Source organism: Argopecten irradians, chromosome 4 (genome assembly GCF_041381155.1).
Source record: "Argopecten irradians isolate NY chromosome 4, Ai_NY, whole genome shotgun sequence".
NCBI classification, from domain to species: Eukaryota; Metazoa; Mollusca; class Bivalvia; order Pectinida; family Pectinidae; genus Argopecten; species Argopecten irradians.
Genome location: NC_091137.1, coordinates 18987673 through 19015410, shown reverse-complemented (window position 1 = coordinate 19015410; position 27738 = coordinate 18987673). Strand labels below are relative to the sequence as shown.

Here is a 27738-nt window from a genome sequence, read left to right as displayed (position 1 = left end):
ATACTGAGGGCTAAGCAGGAGCAGAAACTACCACTTTTATAGACTATAGTTCATATGGAGACATTTTATATCAATTTGTCATTGAAAACAACTAAGGATTTCATGTCTTTTGCTTTTATGGATTTATTACAACAGGAAGAATGAACACATTGCAATTTTTTTGTTGAATTATTTCCATATAATATTTGTTCACTATATAAAATACACAACTTTGATACAAACATTTAATTGGATTTCCTATGATACTGTATCACAACCTTCCATTTTTGATCAAGTGAATCTAATAAAAGCTAAGTACATTTTAATAATAAAATCACATTTGGTAGATGATTATTTTTATCAACATGGCAATATGCTACTAATCTGTAAATGTGGACAACAGTATTATCACATATGAATGGTCAGTACTTCTATTCATTACCCTGTCTTTAGCAATATTATTCTGAACGTAGAGTTCAAAATTATACTGCACACAGAGAGTACCTGAAACCTGAAATACATGCAGTGAGTCTGTGATTGACTTCATATTCTGAAACATTGTAAACGTTCACGGAAATGAGACTGATTTTATAATGTTTGATAGTTAGTCTATATATTTATCCCTAGTCCAATGTGATGGTTTTTTTACATGACATATATCAAAATCAAACTTTTGATAATCAATCTACAGATTTAACCAATTGTGGTTAGTGTCTTTAAGTTTTATAACACATTATCAATATCAAATTTCCACTGAATAACTATTTTCCATCAACCAGAGTTATTGTATTACTAATTAACATGCATTGTCCTTGAGAAGCAAGTCCGTAACCTCACTAATAACTTTCCATGCAAACTTGATATCTTCATTGTTGGTTTTGGAGCCACAGATAGCCAGCCTGAGGAAGTATGTTCCCTTTACACTGGATGGTACGATGCTTATCCTTCCGTCGTCATTGATTGCCTTCAGTAGTTTCTCATTGCGGTCGTTAGCTCCCTACAAAGTAATTCATATCATTATCTGATAGATTTCCTTAGACCCTTATGACATTTGATAATCAGGCAAGTCTTCAGGAAATGATGAAGGTTAGAGATCAACAATAACATTTATATAAAACGAAGAATTTCCATCCATAATTTGTCCAATAAAGTTATCTCCCCTGGTCAAAAGTTGGATTGAGAACCTGGCTAGCACATAAAGTTCTGGCTGACATATAAAGATTATTGATATACAATGTTTATAAAGTGTGATAAATTATATAATACTAGTAGTATATTCTCAGTGTATTGGTACACACCGTAGAAATAGTATATACATTCAAAATTGGTGCATTGTCCTTGTAACATCAAATATAATGTTATCTGTGGGAACAAATTGAAACATTCAAATATAAAATATGCATGTTGCATAAAAAAGGAGATACCTGAAAAATGAACTAAAATAGTTAATGGTCAATGATTTAAATACCTCACAGTAGTCAATCGTGCATGGGGTCCTACCTTCAATCTGAAGCAAACAAGACCCATTACAACTTCACCAAATATCTCAAATCTGTCATCTGTCTTCACTAATTTCTCGAAGTCATGAGCCAGCTGGACATCCTGTGAAAATTGTAAGGTGGTGTTCAAAAGGTTTGGAATGAAATATTAAACATCTTGATGGTAAATTTTATTATTGAGTTAAAACAAAGGAATGCAATCCATAAAAATATGAATAACAACAGTTACTTTCAATTTAGCGATTTTGATGAAAATGAACAAGATCACAAAAACTGGTAAAGTTATTGTTAAGGTCAGATTGTGAAAATTTCAATTCAAATGAAAATCACAAGATCCATTACCAGTGAAAGTAACTTGCTACATACATTGTAATATTTGTATTTATTACTGAGCTCAATACTTGAAAAAACAAAGATTTGATCAGTTACATCTTGTCATAATTAACTCATCTAAATTTGAACATCCCTTTAGACTTGTGTTATATACCAAAGGACTACAAAATAAAAAGATATGACTTCAAAAAAGTATATTATATCAATGTTGGAGTACTCACTTTTCGTATATATTCTTGTAAACCTTTGATACCATACGCCCTGATAACGTACCAGAGTTTGAGGGATCTGAAACGTCTGCCCAATGGTATCTGCCAATGCTGAAATCAATTATAAGATGTTGAAACATAGCTTATGACTTTGACAAAACGGATAGATAATGTGGATACATGCAGAGCCATGGAGGCAATTTGTCTGCAAGACAATCTACTAATTCAACAGTACCCGGTATATTTGTACTGACTGATGATATCAGCAAGCATGGCAAAATTACACCAAATCTATCCAATCTGATTAAAATATAGATCCTTATTATCACTACCTTGATAAGAGGATCTGACAACATCCCATTAGGGGTCACATTCTGGTGACCTTTGGAAATGGTCAATCAAATTGCTGCTGCCAAAATCTTGACTGATGACGAAATAGTTTGAAAAAAGCTTTCAGAATTATTTTCGTGTATGTAGCCATCTCGCCCAAAGAGTGCAACAAAGCTACAACAAAGCTAAATGTGTATATACTGGGAAAAAATGGAGGTATCAATGTCTATGTGGTAAAAAGGTCATCCGAACATGATCTCTTATGGGATGTTGTCAGACCTCTATTGAATGTAGTGGTTATAAGGATCTGTATTTTAATCAGATTGAAAATCATAATGCAATCTGACCTGTCTTGCAAATTATGCTCATGGAAATACGGAATGACAGACTTTACTGTACCTTCTTCAGTTTCTTGGCAAAATCATAACTATAAGGAGCATCTAAACTCTTGCACCTTGGAGACAGACAACCTGATTACTACAGATAAACTGCATCTGAGATGCCCTAATAGAACACAATATACCATTAAGTCTTGGGGAAGCATATTTTCTTTCGCAATAAGGAATCCCAGTCTTATGTTCAAAGCTGGTCTATATTCAAGTCGGTCTTTTTTTCACAATCATTTTTCCGGTTAAGGCATATTTACAAGACTGCCTTACTTACTGTATATGAAACCTTTCATCAAAAATAAATTACATATGAATTAATATGCTATCCCTGTATTCATAACTACACATACCCTATAGTCCGGCATCTTGCCCTGGTTTTCATGTTTAAGGTATAAAGGGTCCACATTGAAAGCATCGCTGATCAGAGAGCTGTCTTGAACCCTAAAATTTAAAACAAGCATACAGAGACTCATACAGCTTCATTTGTTTGGTTTTGTTGTTAAACATTAACAGTTGATGTGATTTAAGGAAACACCAATGAATAAAACAAGTATGAATATGGTTGTTTCCCTTTGATATTTTTACCAGTTACAGTGCTAGCATGCCGAAATACACTGCCCTACACCGTCAATAAATAGATAAATGCATTTTCCTCTGAATAATTAGGTTACCTTAGTTGGAGAATTACCATAACGGTTGTATATTTTTTTATAGTCAATCATGCATAATGTATAACGTTTTTCCTAACCACTGTATACCGTGGAATTGTTATTTACCTAATTGTACATTTGTTTGTTATTTGAAGCTTTAGTCCAATTGGTTTGTGCAAATTTCCTCAGTTAAGCGAATGTTAGCTAAATTCTATGTTCTTCAAGAGATTCTTTGGAGACAATTTTATTATATACACTTAATAGACTCGGTAAGTCGTGTTCATACCATAGTGCTGAGCAGTCAAAGTTCACTTTCAGCCATTTGTGTGGGTTGAAGTTAAAGGACATAGCATGCTGTGAATGAGGGAGGTTTAACATCATTAAGGAGAAAAGTCTTAACATCATAAAGGATGAAAAGTTCATCATAATAAGGAGAAAAGTTTAATATCATAAAGCAGAATGTTACAAAGTTAACATTATATTGTTCGAATGAAATTTTATTGTTAAATATATAAACGCTGGAGTAAATATTTTTATGATTTTATAGACATTTTTTACTGTTTAGTATATCAGACTCTGCAATTAGAATTTATTAGAATGATACTAAAGTGGACAATAAGTCATTAAACTTGCCTCAACACCATTCAACAGAGGGCGGAACTCAGGACATATGAAGGAACTACCAGCATAGGCTGCGTCTATGTGCATCCATAGTCCTTCCTTCTGGCCTGATCAAATATAAACATTCATAGAAACACTTTCCTTCTGATGTTTCAATGTTCATTAAGTTTACTTTTCTTCAAGGTATTCAAATACGTATATTCAGAGGTCAATAAGTGTCCAAGATACTTATGTAATTATCACCTAAAATATTTAATATGATACAAATTTCACCTATAAATCATAGTTTATCCAAGTGCTTGACAAATCAAATCTCTTATTCCTACAGTAGCTCACCATATAACTCTGAGGTAAATGTGATATTGATTATTGAGATTGTAGCCTGAGGTAAACTACAGAGTTTCTACCCAGGAGAATTAGATATGGTGGTGATATAGCTGACTTACAGACTGGTCCGCATTCTAACAGGTTATCAAACGCACACGACAAGGTGGTTCCAAGTGTAGCACATAACTGTAGAGAAAATATATAATGTAAAATGCATATTATCAACTGAGTATAATTTCAACAGAAAATTCAAACAAAAACACATAGTGCATATGATACATTGTTTTTTGTTATGATATATACAGCTTAACCTTCCTGATAAAACTTTCTTTTCATCACACTGTAGCTGTTAAAGCTGACTGAAGCACTGTAATATCTGTTTGATGGTATGATAAAACACAGGTATAATGTACCTCTGGAAAGCAACAATATCACTTTGTTATATGCATTATTTGTTATATACACATCTTATAGCAACATTAACGGGGAATAAAAATTACTTAGTTATTAGGCCGAAAAAAAACCCAAATATGTCTGTTTAGGGTTACCCAACCGACCATAATTTTTTTACCCCTCGACCCAAATTTTTTTTCCACTTCTCTACGAAAAAATAATTAAAAGTCGAGATTTCAATCTCAGACTCCGGTTCCGGCCATTATTTTAGAGTGAAAGACACTAAAAAATAACTTTCAAAAAAATCATCCCGACCTATAGACCCTATTTTTTTTTGCCAATGTAACCCTAAAGAGACATTTATTTTTTTGCCTTACCATGAATTTGTTGTTTAAGTGATTGTTATAAACATTTTACCGTTCATAAAATATACATACATAAAATGGAATGAGACCTGCTGCTCTGTCTCGTTCAATTGCTTGTTGTAGAGTTGTCCCCCTTAGTGAACCTTTCTCATCTGTTTCTAATTTCTTCATTGTGACAGCTCCTATAAGACCAGCCCTCTCTACAGAGGAGTGAGCCTGAAATGTTAATATCAATCCACAAATAAGGTGAACCAGATCAAGGCAAAAACTGTATTTCAATAGGCCTGAAATAATCTACAAACAAGTTTAACCAGTCTTTGTACAGGGGCAGTAACTCTATATTTCAATAGGCCTGAAATATTAATATCATTCTACAAACAAGGTGAACCAGTCTTTGTACAGGGGCAGTAACTTTATATTTCAATAGGCCTGAAATATTAATATCATTCTACAAACAAGGTGAACCAGTCTTTGTACAGGGGCAGTAATATTAATATCATTCTACAAACAAGGTGAACCAGTCTTTGTACCAGGGGCAGTAACTCTATATTTCAATAAGTCTGAAATATCGATATCAATCTACAAACAAGTTTAACCAGTCTTCGTACAGGGGCAGACTGGCAGTAACTCTATATTTCAATAAGCCTGATCAAATATCGATATCAATCTACAAACAAGTTTAACCAGTCTTTGTACCAGGGGCAGTAACTCTATATTTCAATTGGCCTGAAATACTGATATCATTGAACCAGTCTTTGTACTGGGGCAGTAACTCTATATTTCAATAGGCCTGAATTACCAATATCAATCTACAAACAAGGTGAACCAGCCTTTGTACCAGGGGCAGTAACTCTATATTTCAATAGGCCTGAAATATCGATATCAATCTACAAACAAGTTTAACCAGTCTTTGTACCAGGGGCAGTAACTCTATATTTCAATTGGACTGAAATACTGATATCAATCTACAAACAAGTTTAACCAGTCTTCGTACCAGGGGCAGTAACTCTGTATTTCAATAGGCCTGAAATATCTATATCAATCTACAAACAAGGTGAACCAGTCTTTGTACCAGGGGCAGTAACTCTATATTTTAATAGACCTGAAATATTGATATCATTCTACAAACAAGGTGAACACATTTTTGTACCAGGGGCAGTAACTCTATATTTCAATAGACCTGAAATATTGATATCATTCTACAAACAAGGTGAACCAATTTTTTACCAGGGGCAGTAACACTGTGTTTTAATAGGCCTACTAAGTTAACCTAATACTGGACACTATATGATGCCCTTTCTCAAATTTATGATAGAGAAGAAGAATTATAGGACACCCATTTCTTAAAACAATGAAGTAATGTGGACATGGTTTTTATTTACCTGATCAGAACAGTAGGCCACAAGTTTAGAGAGGACCGATCCATCGTCATGGTGACCATCCCCCGATTTGTTATACTTGTGCAGAGTTTGTGTACGGGCCGACAGGAGGGTGACAAGTGTCGCTTCGCTGGCTGTACCCTGTAAACAATTCAGGTCAAAGATCATGGTGACAGATACTTGATAAAGCATAAATGTGACAGCTTGAGTCATTACAAGGCCTCTCTCCTATCAACAGGGCATGTTGTTTACTATAACATCCTATCAACAGTTATCACTAGGAAGGTCTGATTTAGGATAGCCTCCTGTGTATAACGTTCTATCAACAAATAAGGTCAAAGGATGACCTCCCCTGTATAACGTTCTATCAAAAAATAGGTCATAAGGATGGCCTCCCCTGTATGACGTTGTATCAACAAATAAGATCATAAGGATGGTTATACAGAGGCCTCCAACTAATCGCAATACGGTTATTTGAGTATTTTGGTTATTTGCATGAAATGTACTTATATGACATTCAATCAGCATCTTAAAAGTCAGCCACCTGTCTGTATCTCCCTTTAATACTCTGTATAATTTTATAGTGTTATCTCACTGTACCAACTGTAGTTGACCACAAACCTGTATAACACCGCCACCTTTACCTCCATAGGAGAAAAGAAACGCTGGAGGAAGATCAAGCATCTTACCCAGCCAGTCTAACACTACAACCTCGAGCTCTGTACAAGCCGGACTGGACGCCTGCAAATATAATGATACGTCTTAAGGAGCCAGTCTAATACTACAACCTCAAATTTGTTTTCATCTGACAAAACATTTTCTAACTTGACCACAAACTTTAACCTTCCGGTGGATGAAACGTCAATCAGTCATGCTAAAAAGTGACCTCACATTCACCAGAAACACCATTTTTACTTTATTGAAAGTCTTGTATGACGGTGTTGTCTTTTTCTTCGCGCATGATAAAAGTATGTATTGCAAAGTAATTTTTTGATGGGTAATTTTTTTTTTTTTTTTCAGTATTTTCATATTGTTTCAGTGATATTACACACTGAATAGAATTACTGGTACTATTTGCGAATGTGCTTATATATTTCCCACGGTAGTAAAAAAGAGTTCACTCTCATTCAGTATAGTGAATGAATCTTTTCCTCCGCTTCAAAGAAGTGTCTTGTTTCGAGCGGAACCAAGCAAATAAGTGCCAATTTACTTTCATTTTGAATGTCAAAATAATTACAGGATATCCAGAATACATGATTATAGTATCTTACAATATAAGTTTTATTTTGGTGCTTGGCACAGAAAGCCGAGATGACTCGGCAAAGCCTTGACATCTCGGCTTTACTAAGTCTTTCGCCAAAACCTTGTATTGTAAGATATTAACCATGTATTCTCTATATAACTTACCCATGTAAAGCCTATACATCCAATGCCATCTGAGAGAATGTCAGCTATTATTGCTGGGTAGGAGTTGGCCGTGGGAAAAAAAGAGTGGAACTGTGGGGAGTGCCAGTGGGAGACCTGAAATATCAGTAAGATGGTAGGTTACTATCAAGAAAGGTGACATAAATGTAGAAAAACACAATATAACTAAAGATGACTAAATCCTCACATGAGACTTAATATTCGGAAACATTCATTTGCAATAAGATTGATCAACAATTGGAGCTCCTTACCTTCGTGAATGCAGAGTCAGTAAACATAGTCAAGTACCTTATCAACACATATTGGAAGAAGTGAGACAATAAGCTTTACCCTAGCTGCTATTGAAAACATTACTAAAGGCAGACTACAAAACAAAGGACATATAGTGTATATATTATAGGTGAACAAACTGAATGTGTATGTTAAAGATTTTATTAGTTCAAGTTTTTGATTTTTGAATGAGTATAGTGCACAATTACGATTATGTACAGTTGATAGATTTAGGATGTCAGCAAACCTTTTGCTTGATTTAGACCAAAATAAGGTATATGTATGTATATGTATGAAACAAACACTTATCAACCTGGAGTTGTTACACAACCATGTGAAACACACTTTTATACCTAGTGCATATATCTGTTTCTTACCTAGTGTCAGCTTGGATTTCCCACTAACTTAGATAACACAGTGTACTGACAGTCTCATCAAAGCTATTTTATTTTTCCACTTGACAACAGACTTTGACCCTGTGTCAGATAAATGTTAAATATGGGCTTCAAATCTCGTCTAGCCCTATACCAGACTTCAGACAGTGTCAATAACTGTCTGATAAAGTTTGAGTTTTCTCTTACCTTTACACCAATCTTACACATTCTCACAGGTACAAGTCTGGTAAAGTTTGAGTTTCCTCTAACCTTGACACCAGACTTACACATTCTGACAGGTAGATGTCTGGTAAAGTCTGAGTTTCCTCTAACCTTGACACCAGACTTACACATTCTGACAGGTACATGTCTGGCAAAGTTTGAGTTTCCTCTAACCTTCACACCAGACTTACCATTCTGACAGGTAGATGTCTGGTAAAGTCAGAGTTTCCTCTAACCTTGACACCAGACTTACACATTCTGACAGGTACATGTCTGGTAAAGTCTGAGTTTCCTCTAACCTTCACACCAAACTTACACATTCTGACAGGTACATGTCTGGTAAAGTTCTGAGTTTCCTCTAACTTTCTACTACACCAACTTACACATTCTGACAGGTACATGTCTGGCAAAGTTTGAGTTTCCTCTAACCTTCACACCAGACTTACCATTCTGACAGGTAGATGTCTGGTAAAGTCAGAGTTTCCTCTAACCTTGACACCAAACTTACACATTCTGACAGTTACATGTCTGGTAAAGTCTGAGTTTCCTCTAACCTTCACACCAAACTTACACATTCTGACAGGTACATGTCTGGCAAAGTTTGAGTTTCCTCTAACCTTCACACCAGACTTACCATTCTGACAGGTAGATGTCTGGTAAAGTCAGAGTTTCCTCTAACCTTGACACCAAACTTACACATTCTGACAGTTACATGTCTGGTAAAGTCTGAGTTTCCTCTAACCTTGACACCAAACTTACACATTCTGACAGGTACATGTCTGGTAAAGTCTGAGTTTCCTCTAACCTTGACACCAAACTTACACATTCTGACAGGTAGATGTCTGGTAAAGTCTGAGTTTCCTCTAGCCTTGACACCAAACTTACACATTCTGACAGGTAGATGTCTGGTTAAGTCGGAGGTTAATTCCTCTTACTTTGACACTCTGACAGGTGGATGTCCTGTGTAAGATCCAGAGGCTCTAACCATCCATATGTTCTCAGATGGTCTAGCTAAGCCTGGTTTAAGGATCAGTGGAAACTGTTACCAGGTACTCACACCAGGCATAATAACTCTTTCTGGATACTCCAGGGGTTAGTAGCACTGTCGTTATATTCATTCCTGAACTATAGCAAAACTAAAGGCTCTGTGTGCGAAAATGAATGGTATAAGTCCTTTGATGTACATCAAAAGAAAAAAATATTGGTAAATTGTATGGCTTTGAAGTTGAGCATTGCTCTCAGTAATATCTTCAAAGGAAGTCTCTGCAATTTTTCTCTGACCTAGTTCAGGGGTGGATATTATGATAGTGATAGTAACCCCTGGAGTATCGACATTTTAATATATATATAGTCTTGCTGTTACAAAGTTACTCACACCAGGCATGATAACTCTTTCTATATCAGTGAAGATGTCATCCCAGTTATCTGGTTCATCAGGAGCATGGTCTGGTATTAGGTCTCGTAAATATCCAGGGGTGACGGTCGGAAAAGGGCGACGGTCTCGTATGTTTTCTAGATAATCAGCTACATAGTCCACCATGGCCTTCCCTCTCTTTCGGAACTCCTCAGCATCCATCTTGTGAATTAGATATTAAGAAAACCTGCAAAACATATAATAATGTATGATATAAAAGCAATAGTTATGTTGTCAACAATTTATTAACTTCTACTAATTACTTCAGTAACTAGAACAGATATGGGGAAAAGTTGAAGATTTTGTAACACATACTATCTATATATTTTATACACATGGTAAGGTAGAGAGCAGCATCCTACAAACGGACACAACTGACAAAGCCAACATCTTAAACCAACAATTCCAGTCTGCTTTCACACAAGAACAGAATACAACCATACCTGACAAAGGACCTTCACCACACCCAATTATGCCAGACATCCACATAACACAACAGGGCATACACAAACTACTGAACAATATAAACCCGCATAAAGCAACTGGCCCCGACAACATTCATGGCAGAATATTGAAAGAACTCAAAGACATCACAGCTCCAATCCTTACAAAAATATTTACATGCTCACTCACCACAGGAACACTTCCCCACGACTGGAAACACGCAAATGTCAATCCCATTTACAAAAAAGGCGACAAATAAAATCCCGCAAACTACAGACCAATATCACTCACATGCATCACATGCAAATTAATGGAGCATATAATCACCAGCGCAACCATGTCACATCTGGAAAACAACAACATACTTTACGACAAACAACACGGCTTTAGACCTTCCAGATCGTGCGAAACCCAACTGGCCACGTTCATACACGACCTCACACAAAACCACAACAACAACACGCAGACAGACATCATAATCATGGACTTTGCAAAAGCCTTTGACAAAGTACCACACAAACGCCTTCAGTACAAACTCAAATACTACGGCATCACAGGTAACACACATGCATGGATAACAGATTTTCTTTCACATCGCACCCAGACAGTAATACTTGAGGGCAAACACTCACACAAAATACCAGTAACATCCGGAGTCCCTCAAGGAACCTGTCTGGGCCCCATACTTTTCTTAATATATATCAACGACCTACATGAATACATGAAACACAGCACCCTTAGACTTTTCGCAGACGATAGTATCATTTACAAGACCATACACAAACAAGAAGACACACAGAAACTACAACACGACCTTGACAATGCAGGACAATGGGAACACGACTGGCTAATGCAATTTCACCCCGACAAGTGCAACGTCATCTCCACTACCACCAAACGCAACAAAATCCACCACAACTACACTCTCCATAACCACTCACTTGAACACGTCAAACACAGTAAATACTTAGGCCTCACACTGCAAAACAACCTCCAATGGGACAAACACATAAACAACATCACCGCAAATGCAAACAGAACACTAGGTTTCCTAAAACGAAACCTCACAATCAATTCACCACACATTAAAGAACACGCATATAAAGCACTTGTTAGACCCAAACTTGAGTACTGCTCCTCTATCTGGGACCCACACAATACTGGCCAAATACAACAAATAGAAAAAACTCAACGCAGAGCAGCAAGATATGTACAAAACAGATATCATAACACTTCTTCAGTCTCAGACATGTTATACACACTCCAATGGCCAACACTACAAACACGCCGTCTACAATCACGACTCATCCTCCTATATAAAATCACACACCATCTCGTTGCCATCAACCCAGAACAATACCTAACACCTGTAGACACCCGCACTAGACACACACATCCCTATGCATACAGACACATCGCCGCCACAAAGGATACATTTAAGTACTCCTTTTTCCAACACACCATCACATACTGGAATCTCCTCCCTGTGGCAACAGTACAAAACACTACACTGGAGGGCTTCAAGGCAAACATAAACAACGTAGCCCTTGAAGCCCCCACTCACAAATAAACACCTCATTTTTTATCATGTTTTTAACCTATCTACTTTTATCTATTCCAGCACCAGGGAAAAAAAAAAAATGCACTGTATATAACCCCTTCCCCCACGCCACTGAGCCGATCACTCACCTAAAATCGTCACTATTGACGGCTGGTGACAAACCAAAGAAGAAACACCATGGATCTCTTCATCATCCCTACAGGAGAACTGGTCCTGAGACTCGGTTACTCCAAACAATCTTGTCCCTACTCAAGTACATTAGGAACAGATTGGGACCAAAATCCTATCAATTTCAGATTAGTTTTTTACGGAATTGAAAGAAATTGTTACTAATTTTTCCTTTTCATATATGTAACATAATTTTACATTAAAAAGAAATTCTAGTTTTTCCAACTGCTTTTAAAGGTCTTTTATATTTTACGATCAAGTTCACACGCATACAACATATGTAACATATTTTGGGAACACTATAGGTAGTTGTGTCTATACTACTATAAGAGCAGATTATTTAAACATATGTGACTGTAATATAATTAAGCTATTTTATTGTTACACAGAATCTCTCCAAATTCATGCTACACTCACCTGTTACATAGGTCCCACGCAATCTTACAAATCGATAAAATAAGCCCTTGATGTACCACGTACAACAGCTATGCACTGACGAAAGTTGATAACCAAATACTAACTTGTGCATCAACGTTAAAATCTGGTTACTTACTATGTACCTGTGTTTGTGCTGTGTAGGTTTGTAACAGTAATATGTTCAATAACTCCGATCAAACATAGGAGCAATGGGGTAAAGTCTGGTCTGATAGAGGTGTCAAGTGGAGTACCACAGGGCAGTGTCCTGTGTTCTTGGTCTGATAGAGGTGTCAAGTGGAGTACTACAGGGCAGTGTCCTGTGTCCTTGGTCTAATAGAGGTGTCAATTGGAGTATTACAGGGCAGTGTCCTGTGTCCATGGTCGGATAGAGGTGTCAAGTGGAGTACCACAGGGCAGTGATCTGTGTCCTTGGTCTGATAGAGGTGTCAAGTGGAGTACTACAGGGCAGTGTCCTGTGTCCTTGGTCTGATAGAGGACCACAGGGCAGTGTCCTGTGTCCTTGGTCTGATAGAGGTGTCAAGTGGAGTACCACAGGGCAGTGTCCTGTGTCCTTGGTCTGATAGAGGTGTCAAGTTGAGTACCACAGAGCAGTGATCTGTGTCCTTGGTCTAATAGAGGTGTCAAGTGGAGTACCACAGGGCAGTGTCCTGTGTCCTTGGTCTGATAGAGGTGTCAAGTTGAGTACCACAGAGCAGTGATCTGTGTCCTTGGTCTAATAGAGGTGTCAAGTGGAGTACCACAGGGCAGTGTCCTGTGTCCTTGGTCTGATAGAGGTGTCAAGTGGAGTACCACAGGGCAGTGTCCTGTGTCCTTGGTCTGATAGAGGTGTCAAGTGGAGTACCACAGGGCAGTGTCCTGTGTTGTCCTCTGTTTATCTACATGTAACATGATTTGATATAAACATATTCACTGCCTCTGTCAGGATTCAAACTCAGCACCTCTTAGGTTATTAGTCCAACAAGCTCAACTGACTGAGATAAGAACGTCTCTCTAGCCTGGCTAGCACTACCAGGGTTACATACTCCAACCCCCACCCCCTTACCCCATTGCCATTATTATATGGATCATACAACATGAAGTGTGGTTTATACAACACAATATTACAATCAAACAACACAATATGTGGATTATACAACACAATGTGTGGTAATATAACACAATGTGTGGGCCATACAACACAATGTATGGATTATACAACACAATGTGTGGGTTATACAACACAATGTGTGGATTATACAACACAATGTGTGGGTTAAATAACACAATGTGTGGGTTATACAACACAATGTGTGGGTTATACAACACAATGTGTGGATTATACAACACAATGTGTGGATTATACAACACAATGTGTGGATTATACAACACAATGTGTGGGTTATACAACACAATCTGTGGTAAAACAACACAGTGTGTGGACCATACAACACAATGTGTGGATCATATAACACAATGTGTGGATTATACAACACAATATGTGGGTTATACAATACAATGTGTGGATTATACAACACAAGGTGTGGTTATATAACACAATGTGTGGATCATACAACACAGTGTGTGGTTTATACAACACAATGTGTGGTTTATACAACACAATGTGTGGATTATACAACACAATATATGGATTATACAACACAATGTGAGGATTATACAACACAATGTGTGGATTATACAACATAATGTGTGGTAATATAACACAATGTGTGGGTCATACAACACAATGTATGGGTCATACAACACAATGTGTGGATTATACAACACAATGTGTGGGTTATACAACACAATGTGTGGGTTATACAACACAATGTGTGGATTATACAACACAATGTGTGGGTTATACAACACAATGTGTGGGTTATACAACACAATGTGTGGGTTATACAACACAATGTGTGGGTTATACAACACAATGTGTGGGTTATACAACACAATGTGTGGGTTATACAACACAATGTGTGGGTTATACAACACAATGTGTGGATTATACAACACAATATGTGGGTTATACAATACACTGTGTGGATTATACAACACAAGGTGTGGTTATATAACACAATGTGTGGATCATACAACACAGTGTGTGGTTTATACAACACAATGTGTGGTTTATACAACACAATGTGTGGATTATACAACACAATATATGGATTATACAACACAATGTGAGGATTATACAACACAATGTGTGAATTATACAACATAATGTGTGGTAATATAACACAATGTGTGGGTCATACAACACAATGTATGGGTCATACAACACAATGTATGGGTCATACAACACAATGTGTGGATTATACAACACAATGTGTGGATTATACAACACAATGCGTGGGTTTTATAACACAATGTGTGGGTTATACAACACAATGTGTGGGTTATACAACACAATGTGTGGATTATACAACACAATGTATGAATAATACAACACAATGTGTTTTATACAACACAATATGTGGATTATACAACACAATGTGTGGGTCATACAACACAATGTGTGGGTTTTACAACACAATGTGTGGGTTATACAACACAATGTGTGGGTCATACAACACAATGTGTGGGTTTTACAACACAATGTGTGGGTTTTACAACACAATGTGTTTTATACAACACAATATGTGGATTATACAACACAATGTTTGGTTTATACAACACAATGTATGGGTCATACAACACAATGTGTGGATTATACAACACAATGTGTGGATTAAACAACACAATGTGCTGGTTATACAACACAATGTGTGGGTTATACAACACAATGTGTGGGTTATACAACACAATGTGTGGATTATACAACACAATGTATGAATAATACAACACAATGTGTTTTATACAACACAATATGTGGATTATACAACACAATGTGTGGGTCATACAACACAATGTATGGGTTATACAACACAATGTGTGGGTTATACAACACAATGTGTGGGTTATACAACACAATGTGTGGGTTATACAACACAATGTGTGGGTTATACAACACAATGTGTGGGTTATACAACACAATGTGTGGGTTATACAACACAATGTGTGGGTTATACAACACAATGTGTGGGTTATACAACACAATGTGTGGGTTATACAACACAATGTGTGGGTTATACAACACAATGTGTGGGTTATACAACACAATGTGTGGGTTATACAACACAATGTGTGGGTTATACAACACAATGTGTGGGTTATACAACACAATGTGTGGTTATACAACACAATGTGTGGTTATACAACACAATGTGTGGTATACAACACAATGTGTGGGTTATACAACACAATGTGTGGGTTATACAACACAATGTGTGGGTTATACAACACAATGTGTGGGTTATACAACACAATGTGTGGGTTATACAACACAATGTGTGGGTTATACAACACAATGTGTGGGTTATACAACACAATGTGTGGGTTATACAACACAATGTGTGGGTTATACAACACAATGTGTGGGTTATACAACACAATGTGTGGGTTATACAACACAATGTGTGGGTTATACAACACAATGTGTGGGTTATACAACACAATGTGTGGATTATACAACACAATGTGTGGGTTATACAACACAATGTGTGGGTTATACAACACAATGTGTGGGTTATACAACACAATGTGTGGATTATACAACACAATGTGTGGGTTATACAACACAATGTGTGGGTTATACAACACAATGTGTGGGTTATACAACACAATGTGTGGATTATACAACACAATGTGTGGGTTATACAACACAATGTGTGGGTTATACAACACAATGTGTGGATTATACAACACAATGTGTGGATTATACAACACAATGTGTGGATTATACAACACAATGTGTGGGTTATACAACACAATGTGTGGGTTATACAACACAATGTGTGGGTTATACAACACAATGTATGGGTCATACAACACAATGTGTGGATTATACAACACAATGTGTGGGTTATACAACACAATGTGTGGGTTATACAACACAATGTGTGGATTATACAACACAATGTGTGGGTTATACAATACAATTTGTGGATTATACAACACAATGTGTGGGTTATACAACATAATGTGTGGGTTATAAAACACAATGTGTGGATTATACAACACAATGTGTGGGTTATACAACACAATGTGTGGATTATACAACACAATGTATGAATAATACAACACAATGTGTTTATACAACACAATATGTGTGGTTATACAACACAATGTGTGGGTCATACAACACAATGTGTGGGTTATACAACACAATGTGTGGGTTATACAACACAATGTGTGGGTTATACAACACAATGTGTGGTTATACAACACAATGTGTGGGTTATACAACACAATGTGTGGTTATACAACACAATGTGTGGGTTATACAACACAATGTGTGGGTTATACAACACAATGTGTGGGTTATACAACACAATGTGGGTTATACAACACAATGTGTGGGTTATACAACACAATGTGTGGATTATACAACACAATGTGTGGGTTATACAACACAATGTGTGGATTATACAACACAATGTGTGGGTTATACAACACAATGTGTGGGTTATACAACACAATGTGTGGATTATACAACACAATGTGTGGGTTATACAACACAATGTGTGGGTTATACAACACAATGTGTGGGTTATACAACACAATGTGTGGATTATACAACACAATGTGTGGATTATACAACACAATGTGTGGGTTATACAACACAATGTGTGGGTTATACAACACAATGTGTGGGTTAATACAACACAATGTGTGGATTATACAACACAATGTGTGGATTATACAACACAATGTGTGGGTTATACAACACAATGTGTGGGTTATACAACACAATGTGTGGGTTATACAACACAATGTGTGAGTTATACAACACAATGTGTGGATTATACAACACAATGTGTGAGTTATACAACACAATGTGTGGGTTATACAACACAATGTGTAGATTTTACAACACAATGTATGAATAATACACCACAATGTGTGGGTTATACAACACAATGTGTGGACATATTGTTGGTCTGGAGCTTTCTGTCTGTGGATATTGGTATCATGGTGGATTCATGAATATTCTTAATTTGAAAGCTTGAAGGATTAAGGACTCTTCAAATATATTCATTTTAAGATGAGTAGATAATATCTATTTAGATGTGCTTTTATGTTTTAGATATATTATAAATAAATTGTTAGTTTTAAACACATTATGAATGTATTATATTGTGTTTTTAATTAAAGTCTTTGTTTCTGTTATTATCATGCAACACCTGTGGTAGATAATTAACATCTTTGTTACAGTTGCCCACCTTACATTGTATTGCTCCAATACACCTGATAACAAGTTGCTGACCTTATAAGGCCAATTGAATATGTATTATTAGTGAATTAACCAGGCAGGCACAGTCTGCACATTAAAATTTATAATATTAAACAAACTGAACACTCAAAGTCTGTATTCTAAATGTCAGTTTCTATAAATAATTTCATTAGGAAACCTGATATGTGCCAAGAATTAATTTTTCAGCATTTCTGCTTATTGATGAAGAGCTTAACTAAGACACATTTTTCGGGGTTTTTTTTTCCTGAGATAACTTTCTCTAAATCATTCCAATATATCTCAGAATAGTCGCTGGACACAGATGTGGGATGGAGGTTTTTGGTAGGGGTCTACGGGTATATGAATGGGATTTTGCATTTGAAGTTCCTGAGATATATAAAGTATACAGACTATGAGCTTAGAAAGTCTTTATGATGTATATAGACCTATCTAGACTGTGGTTTAAGGAATTAATTAGTGTGTCAAGCCACTGTGATGTACATTGAAATTATATAATGTGGATTGGGAAAATGTCTGAACATACCTTGGTTTGGAGAAATTGCACTGAGTCCCTGTGATGTACATGGACATATATAGAGTGTGTGTTGGGATATTGTGTGTCAATCCCCTGTGATGTTTATAGACAACCATAGATTTGTGTGTCAAACCCCTGTGATGTACATGGGCATAAACAGACTGTTCTGTGTCAATCCCCTGTGATGTATATGGACAAACATAGAATGGTGTGTCAATCCCCTGTGGTGTGCAGGGACACATATAGACTGGTTGTGGGAAAATTTGTGACAAACCCCTGTGATGTACATAGATATACATAGAATGTGGTGAGGGGAACCCTGTGACTGTGAATTGGATAAGCCTACTATAAAGTAAGACAATTCAATGTAAAATAAAAACACTCCAAGAACCTGCCTGTGGTCAACTGGATATCTATTGGCCCGTAGTTGAATTTAAACCAAAAGTAGTAAATATAGTAAATATATTACTTCTTATATTAATTCTTATATAACTATATATACATACATCATATATTACAATTATTTATAGAACTGCATTAGTATTTGTGAATGACTTAATTATGTATGTTTTTGTTCGGACGTCTCCGATAAGTCTATCTATCATATGTTTCACATGGTCGTGGAATGGGGCCTACATACCCAACGCCAGGATCCCTTGGACTTTGATTCCTTGTCACGTTCTAGAGTGGGGACAACCCAGTAAAAAATCCCTTCCGTGTAGGGTGCCCTTGTGACCTTTGACCAGACGGGTATTATGTGTACACTTTCCACTTAATCCAGTGTCGTCGTGTGTGACCACGAAATATATCGCGCCTCTAGAACAGTACAGAGGTTGTGTCACAATCAATAGCTACCATTCCTCAACTACACAGCGTGGACAAACGTTCTGAGGCACCAGCTTCGTGTTGACTACTGTAACAAAAATGTCATCAGCCTCTTTAATTGATGGTCCGTCCTCCACGACACCAAACCTCACTCATAAAGCCTCGTGTTGATCACACAAGCGTTAAAGTCATGTCTGAATAAACTACGAATCACAGCAAGGAATCGATACTATCAGCTGTCAATACTGGTGACTTGTTAGCTTGACGAGTTTGCTCCGTATTGATTTAATTAAAACTGTTTCGACTATCGCATACAAGGAAAACATTGATAACCTGTCGCTTATCCTGTCCAGGTTTCTCTTGATCTCTTAAAAGCTGAAAATCAAGATCAAATATGTAAATTGAAAACAGGATATTTCAATGTTATCAAGACAGTCGCCATGGAAAATCGTTACATTTCGGATGTGTGCGACATTACGCCACTTAGCTCAGTGTGGTAGTAATCGACTAACTAATGTGTGTATGAGTTTTGCTAAGTAGTTATTGAATAAAATAAACAACACCAAACCATTATATCGAGCTACACTTAATTAACACGTATCATCGCTCGTGAATGGTTGCCATCGTTATACCAAGGGGTTGTCATATCGTTGTATGGCAGGAAGTTATCTGTACATTAGCATCTGAACTATTCCCATATTTATTTTTATTAATATTTTTAGCACAAAACTATTCGGACGTACAAACCAGAAATATGAATAATTCAGAATAAATCGATCTCTTCTGAAGTAATATGCTTTCGAAATTCTTAATTCCTTTTTATATTTGATTTGTTACAAATGCTTTAGCATTACAATGTTTGCAATGTGTTATAGTTTTACAATGTCCTAGTTTTATAATGTCAATAGTTTTACAATGTCTTAGGTTTACAAAGTCTTAGTTTTACAATGTCTTAGTTTTACAATGTCCTAGTTTTATAATGTCAATAGTTTACAATGTCTAAGTTTTACAATGTCTTAGGTTTACAAAGTCTTAGTTTTACAATGTCTTAGTTTTACAATGCCTTAGTTTTACAATGTCAGTAGTTTTACAATGTCAAAGTTTTACAATGTCTAAGTTTTACAATGTGTTAGTTGTACGATGTGTTAGTTTTACAATGTGTTAGTTTTACAATGTCAGTGGTTTTACAATATCAGTAGTTTTACAATGTCATAGTTTTACAATATCAGTAGTTTTACAATGCCTTAGTTTTACAATATCAGTAGTTTTACAATGTCTTATTTTTACAATGTCTTAGTTTTACAATGTCTCAGTTTTACAAAGGCCTAGTTTAACAATGTCTTAGGTTAGTGATAGGGCGTGATAAAGCAATAACTGTATGGAATTATTCTCGTGCTAATTACAGATGTTACTGGATATAATGTGGGCATTTTTCTAGACATCACAGATGTAACTTGATATAATGTGGGCCTTATTCTAGACATCACAGATGTTACTTGATATAAAGTGGGCCTTATTCTAGACATCACAGATGTTACTTGATATAAAGTGGGCCTTATTCTAGACATCACAGATGTTACTTGATATAAAGTTGGCCTTTTTCTAGACATCACAGATGTAACTTGATATAAAGTGGGCCTTATTCTAGACATCACAGATGTTACTTGATATAAAGTGGGCCTTATTCTAGACATCACAGATGTTACTTGATATAAAGTGGGCCTTATTCTAGACATCACAGATGTTACTTGATATAAAGTGGGCCTTATTCTAGGGATCACAGATGTTACTTGATATAAAGTGGGCCTTTTTCTAGATATAAAGTGGGCCTTATTCTAGGGATCACAGATGTTACTTGATATAAAGTGGGTCTTATTCTAGGGATCACAGATGTTACTTGATATAAAGTGGGCCTTATTCTAGGGGTCACAGATGTTACTTGATATAAAGTGGGCCTTATTCTAGACATCACAGATGTTACTTGATATAAAGTGGGCCTTATTCTAGGGGTCACAGATGTTACTTGATATAAAGTGGGCCTTATTCTAGGGGTCACAGATGTTACTTGATATAAAGTGGGCCTTATTCTAGGGGTCACAGATGTTACTTGATATAAGTGGCTTAAGTGGGCCTTTTTATAGGGGCTCATCACAGATGTTACTTGATATAAGGGCCTTATTCTAGAACAGATGTTACTTGATATAAAGTGGGCCTTATTCTAGGGTCACAGATGTTACTTGATATAAGTGGGCCTTATTCTAGACACAGATGTTACATGATATAATAAGTGGCCTTATTCTAGGGGTCACAGATGTTACTTGATATAAAGTGGGCCTTATTCTAGGGGTCACAGATGTTACTTAATATAATGTGGGCCTTTTTCTAGACATCACAGATGTTACTTGATATAAAGTGGGCCTTATTCTAGAGGTCACAGATGTTACTTGATATAAAGTGGGCCTTATTCTAGGGTCACAGATGTTACTTGATATAAGGGCCTTATTCTAGGGTCACAGATGTTACTTGATATAAAGTGGGCCTTATTCTAGGGGTCACAGATGTTACTTGATATAAAGTGGGCCTTATTCTAGGGGTCACAGATGTTACTTGATATAAAGTGGGCCTTATTCTAGGGGTCACAGATGTTACTTGATATAAAGTGGGCCTTATTCTAGAGTCACAGATGTTACATGATATAAAGTGGGCCTTATTCTAGGGGTCACAGATGTTACTTGATATAAAGTGGGCCTTATTCTAGGGGTCACAGATGTTACTTGATATAAAGTGGGCCTTATTCTAGGGGTCACAGATGTTACTTGATATAAAGTGGGCCTTATTCTAGGGTCACAGATGTTACTTGATATAATATAAAGTGGGCCTTATTCTAGGGGTCACAGATGTTACTTGATATAAAGTGGGCCTTATTCTAGGGGTCACAGATGTTACTTGATATAATGTGGGCCTTATTCTAGGGGTCACAGATGTTACTTGATATAAAGTGGGCCTTATTCTAGGGGTCACAGATGTTACTTGATATAAAGTGGGCCTTATTCTAGAGGTCACAGATGTTACTTGATATAAAGTGGGCCTTATTCTAGAGGTCACAGATGTTACTTGATATAAAGTGGGCCTTATTCTAGAGGTCACAGATGTTACTTGATAAAATATGGGCCTTATTCTAGGGGTCACAGATGTTACTTGATATAAAGTGGGCCTTATTCTAGGGTCACAGATGTTACTTGATATAAAGTGGGCCTTATTCTAGGGTCACAGATGTTACTTGATATAAAGTGGGCCTTATTCTAGGGGTCACAGATGTTACTTGATATAAAGTGGGCCTTATTCTAGGGGTCACAGATGTTACTTGATATAAAGTGGGCCTTATTCTAGGGGTCACAGATGTTACTTGATATAAAGTGGGCCTTATTCTAGGGGTCACAGATGTTACTTGATATAAAGTGGGCCTTATTCTAGGGATCACAGATGTTACTTGATATAATGTGGGCCTTATTCTAGGGGTCACAGATGTTACTTGATATAATGTGGGCCTTATTCTAGGGTCACAGATGTTACTTGATATAAGGTGGGCCTTATTTCTAGGGAGGCACAGATGTTACTTGATATAAAGTGGGCCTTATTCTAGGGGTCACAGATGTTACTTGATATAAAGTGGGCCTTATTCTAGGGGTCACAGATGTTACTTGATATAAAGTGGGCCTTATTCTAGGGTCACAGATGTTACTTGATATAAAGTGGGCCTTATTCTAGGGTCACAGATGTTACTTGATATAAAGTGGGCCTTATTCTAGGGGTCACAGATGTTACTTGATATAAAGTGGGCCTTATTCTAGGGTCACAGATGTTACTTGATATAAAGTGGGCCTTATTCTAGGGTCACAGATGTTACTTGATATAAAGTGGGCCTTATTCTAGGGGTCACAGATGTTACTTGATATAAAGTGGGCCTTATTCTAGGGGTCACAGATGTTACTTGATATAAAGTGGGCCTTATTCTAGGGGTCACAGATGTTACTTGATATAAAGTGGGCCTTATTCTAGGGGCACAGATGTTACTTGATATAAAGTGGGCCTTATTCTAGGGGTCACAGATATCACAGATGTTACTTGATATAAAGTGGGCCTTATTCTAGGGGTCACAGATGTTACTTGATATAAAGTGGGCCTTATTCTAGGGGTCACAGATGTTACTTGATATAAAGTGGGCCTTATTCTAGGGGTCACAGATGTTACTTGATATAAAGTGGGCCTTATTCTAGGGGTCACAGATGTTACTTGATATAAAGTGGGCCTTATTCTAATTTACTTGAGGGGCTTTCACAGATGTTACTTGATATAAGTGGGCTTATTCTAGGGGTCATGTTACTTGATATAAAGGGGCCTTATTCTAGGGTCACAGATGTTACTTGATATAAGTGGGCCTTATTCTAGGGGTCACAGATGTTACTTGATATAAAGTGGGCCTTATTCTAGGGGTCACAGATGTTACTTGATATAAAGTGGGCCTTATTCTAGGGGTCACAGATGTTACTTGATATAAAGTGGGCCTTATTCTAGGGGTCACAGATGTTACTTGATATAAAGTGGGCCTTATTCTAGGGTCACAGATGTTACTTGATATAAAGTGGGCCTTATTCTAGATCACAGATGTTACTTGATATAATGTGGGCCTTATTCTAGACAGGGTCACAGATGTTACTTGATATAAAGTGGGCCTTATTCTAGGGGTCACAGATGTTACTTGATATAAAGTGGGCCTTATTCTAGGGGTCACAGATGTTACTTGATATAAAGTGGGCCTTATTCTAGGGGTCACAGATGTTACTTGATATAAAGTGGGCCTTATTCTAGGGGTCACAGATGTTACTTGATATAAAGTGGACCTTATTCTAGGGGTCACAGATGTTACTTGATATGAAGGGGGCCTTATTCTAGAGGTCACAGATGTTACTTGATATAAAGTGGGCCTTATTCTAGGGGTCACAGATGTTACTTGATATGAAGGGGGCCTTATTCTAGGGGTCACAGATGTTACTTGATATAAAGTGGGCCTTATTCTAGAGGTCACAGATGTTACTTGATATAAAGTGGGCCTTATTCTAGGGGTCACAGATGTTACTTGATATAAAGTGGGCCTTATTCTAGGGGTCACAGATGTTACTTGATATAAAGTGGGCGTTATTCTAGGGACCAATGAGGTCAGTGGATATAAACTGGGCCTTATTTTAAGTGGCTCACCGAGGTTACTCGAGATAAAGAGGCTTATTCTATGGGATTCAGATGTGATTGGAATAAAAATAAAATCTTGAGTAACTAAGCGGACGCCATTTCGTCACATTATCCATATTGTGAATATAAGTTTGCTTGTAAAACGTTTTGTCGCCACCGATCTGTCGAACAGATGTCTACAATAATTGTTAGCATATCTAATATGATAAACCATGTAAAGCCATATAAACTGTCATTCCGTCAGTGAATTCCTCTTGACAGGTTAATCGCTGTATCAATATCGTAGTCTCTGTAAGTTATATTCGTCCCGAAGTTTATCCTGTTTAATTTCATGGAGTTTGGTTTTACAACATGCTTCCTAATTTAAGCTCGTCCTCCTCGATAGCCCAGCCGACACTGAGATACAGAGATTGAACTAGCCTTGGTAGTGTACATAACCTCTTATAAAATGCATGTTCAATATCGCTTTCTTCAGCAATAGCTTCTTGAAATGGTCGTTCGCATCGAAATTTAACCTATCAGCCCAAAAGGAGGGATTTCATGTTAGTTGTTAGTTTTTCATTTTAATTTATTTTAAGACTATTATTTTTTGCTCCATCGACATTTATTTTTAGACAATTTTTTGTTTCAATTTTATAGCCAGATTAGTTTTATTTCATGTCTGTAAGTGTTGCCAACGCTGTTAAAAGCATTTTACAGACATGGACATCTTTTACCGGATGTAAACCACGTTTGGGTAAAAGCATTGTGATCGCAAGTAAAATCACATGCAAAGACAGTCTGTTTTAAAAGCCTTCACGTATCAATAACCTTTACCGCATTAGTCACGCGTTTAAAACATTCGCGTATCGATATCCTTTACTGCATTAGTCACGCATTAAAAACCTTCGCGTATCGATAACATTTGCCGCATAGGTCACGCGCTAAAAACCTTCGCGTATCGATAACCTTTACCGCATTAGTCACATGTTAAAATCCTTCGCGTATCGATATCCTTTACTGCATTTAAGTCACGCGTTAAAGCCTTCACGTATCGATATCCTTTACTGCATTAGTCACGCGGTAAAAACTTTCGCGTATCGTTAACCTTTACCGCATAGATCACGCGTTAAAAACCTTTGCTTATCAGTAATCGTTACCGCATAAGTCACGTTCTAAAAACCTTCGTGTATCGATAACCTTTACCGCATAAGTCACGTGCTAAAAGCCTTCGCATGTCGATAACATTTACCGCCTCTGAAGCAATCACAATGGCATTTGTATGATGATGGAGTCAGATAAAATGCCCAACTCAGTCGTGTTGTTATGTTTCAATAATGTTCCGGGAATAAAATATCACTCTAGGTCGACAACAAAACCGTTCATTGATCAGTAACATATTGCCGATTAGCAATGTGGACCATGAACAAAGCTGATTGATGATTTCTTCACAAATAGCGTAACAGACACTGGATCTAATGAAAACAAACACTTAACACGCGCAGTTTCCATATCGATTTTTTCTATATAGAGAGATATTAATCTAAAAACAGCAGTACCTTAATTTGTGTCCGATTCTGAATGTCATTGCAAGCCAGATCTACGCACGCAACTGCAGTTGCCGGGAATGATAAGCGTTAAAGATTCGATCGCATCACAATTTAACGCTGAGTGTTGATATACCGGGAATTATTGGCGTCAGTTTGTTATAAATCTCATATTTCTTGAATATCTGATTGTAAATTGATATACAAAATTTACAACACGCACGCTTATTCACATGGAACATCGAGAACAGTTTACGTATTGATACTTTGAACTGTTTTATTTGCTATATCAAACATCGTGTTTACAAGCACTGAAATATTTCAAACCTTAAATCGTTTTATTACGCGCGTTATATTCATAAATTACCCACAGCATGCTAGCCCGCACATGTATTTATCTGGTTAACTTAGTAGTAGTACTGTATTACGTTAAACCTACCTATATTATTAGGCTATATTATGCAACAAAAATAAAAAAAAAAGCAGCCTAATAATAATTATAGACAGGTTCAGTGGACTAATGAAACTGCAATAGATTTAGGAGTCTAGACATTTGGCACAAGCTTTTTACCAAAATCTGACATTTTGCCCTACAAACTAGAATCTAACACAATTACATACGACGCTGTAGTGTTATCGTTTTATTCTAGGTATATCGTGTTATACCTTAGTACAGAAACCTCCGTCGGAATATCTTATGTTTGGTGTTAGACTTGATAAATATGAAACAATCACAATATCACCGGATTATCTAATGTAGAAGTTAAAACCTACCTTCCCTTGGAACCTGTCGGCTACAGCTTGTTGTCTGTTGTGGGAGTTTAGTCTCCGACACTTCGCCTGCCACATCAGCTGAGGAAACTGACGGGGACACAAGTCCGTACAGGCAATGCAGTATTAAGTCGTAGGCGTACTCAAATTGAACATTCATGGAATCAAGTTGGATTTTAGTCAAGAATAGGAAATCGTACGGTCACTATGTTACATATTTGTTATATCATAAAATATCCTCTTTTATTTTTTACAAAAACAAGCATCCAAGCTGAAGTTAAGAAAAAAGAAGACTTCAGTTTTATTGTATTAGTTATATTTATGATTATATTTAATAACAAACGCGTATAGTTTATCCTTAGATAAATTATAGGAATTTGTAGACATTTACCGTAAACCAATTCCATGTTGTCATGGTCCGATATTGACATCTGGGTCCTGGCGGTAACACAAACATATGATATGGATATTTCCATGTAAATTCGGACCATTGACAATACTGGCAATGTTTACGGACGGGATTACCCGACGTAGGCGCAGCCTCATCAAAATTCACAACTATGAATATAAATTAGCTGAACTCTCGATCGTGGTTTAAAGAAAGAGCACGAGCTGTCCAAAGGCGTGAGCAGAGTGTTCGCATGACGAGTCGGAGACACGCGCGATATTTGCCTTCCTTAGTTTCTTCCCTCATCAGAAATTTTATCGGCAGGTACTCAAGAGTTAT

The 27738-nt window shown here is 36.8% G+C and overlaps 1 protein-coding gene across 7 annotated transcripts; it reads right to left on the bottom strand.

Moving 5' to 3' along the window:
* Positions 1 to 98: 98 nt before the first annotated feature.
* Positions 99 to 27119, bottom strand: LOC138320848 (aromatic-L-amino-acid decarboxylase-like). Of its 7 annotated transcripts, none has more exons than XM_069264106.1 (14): positions 27015 to 27119; positions 19283 to 19842; positions 10141 to 10366; positions 7882 to 7995; positions 7096 to 7215; positions 6478 to 6615; positions 5168 to 5311; positions 4457 to 4523; positions 4023 to 4117; positions 3676 to 3743; positions 3090 to 3180; positions 2033 to 2131; positions 1480 to 1581; positions 99 to 976 (listed from the first exon to the last, which is right to left on the bottom strand). In XM_069264106.1, the coding sequence occupies exons 3-14, from the start codon at positions 10339 to 10341 to the stop codon at positions 776 to 778; spliced, it is 1440 nt and encodes a 479-aa protein (XP_069120207.1). In that variant the 5' UTR covers positions 10342 to 10366; positions 19283 to 19842; positions 27015 to 27119; the 3' UTR covers positions 99 to 775. The 7 variants fall into 7 exon arrangements, with proteins under 7 accessions (XP_069120207.1, XP_069120208.1, XP_069120209.1 ...); XM_069264107.1 differs by having other exon boundaries at positions 19283 to 19555; positions 27015 to 27112; XM_069264108.1 differs by lacking the exons at positions 19283 to 19842; positions 27015 to 27119 and adding exons at positions 12313 to 12429; positions 12770 to 13980.
* Between the last annotated feature and the right edge of the window lie 619 nt (positions 27120 to 27738).

Bases quoted from the DNA above. Each gene is read 5' to 3' on its own strand.
- LOC138320848 (XM_069264106.1), bottom strand. From the start codon at position 10,341: ATGGATGCTGAGGAGTTCCGAAAGAGAGGGAAGGCCATGGTGGACTAT. The intron at 4,118-4,456 runs GTAAGTCAGCTA...ATATTTGATCAG, and splicing joins GTTAGAATGCGGACCAGTCT to GCCAGAAGGAAGGACTATGG. The intron at 977-1,479 runs GTAGGACCCCAT...ATTACTTTGTAG, and splicing joins TTGTTTGCTTCAGATTGAAG to GGAGCTAACGACCGCAATGA.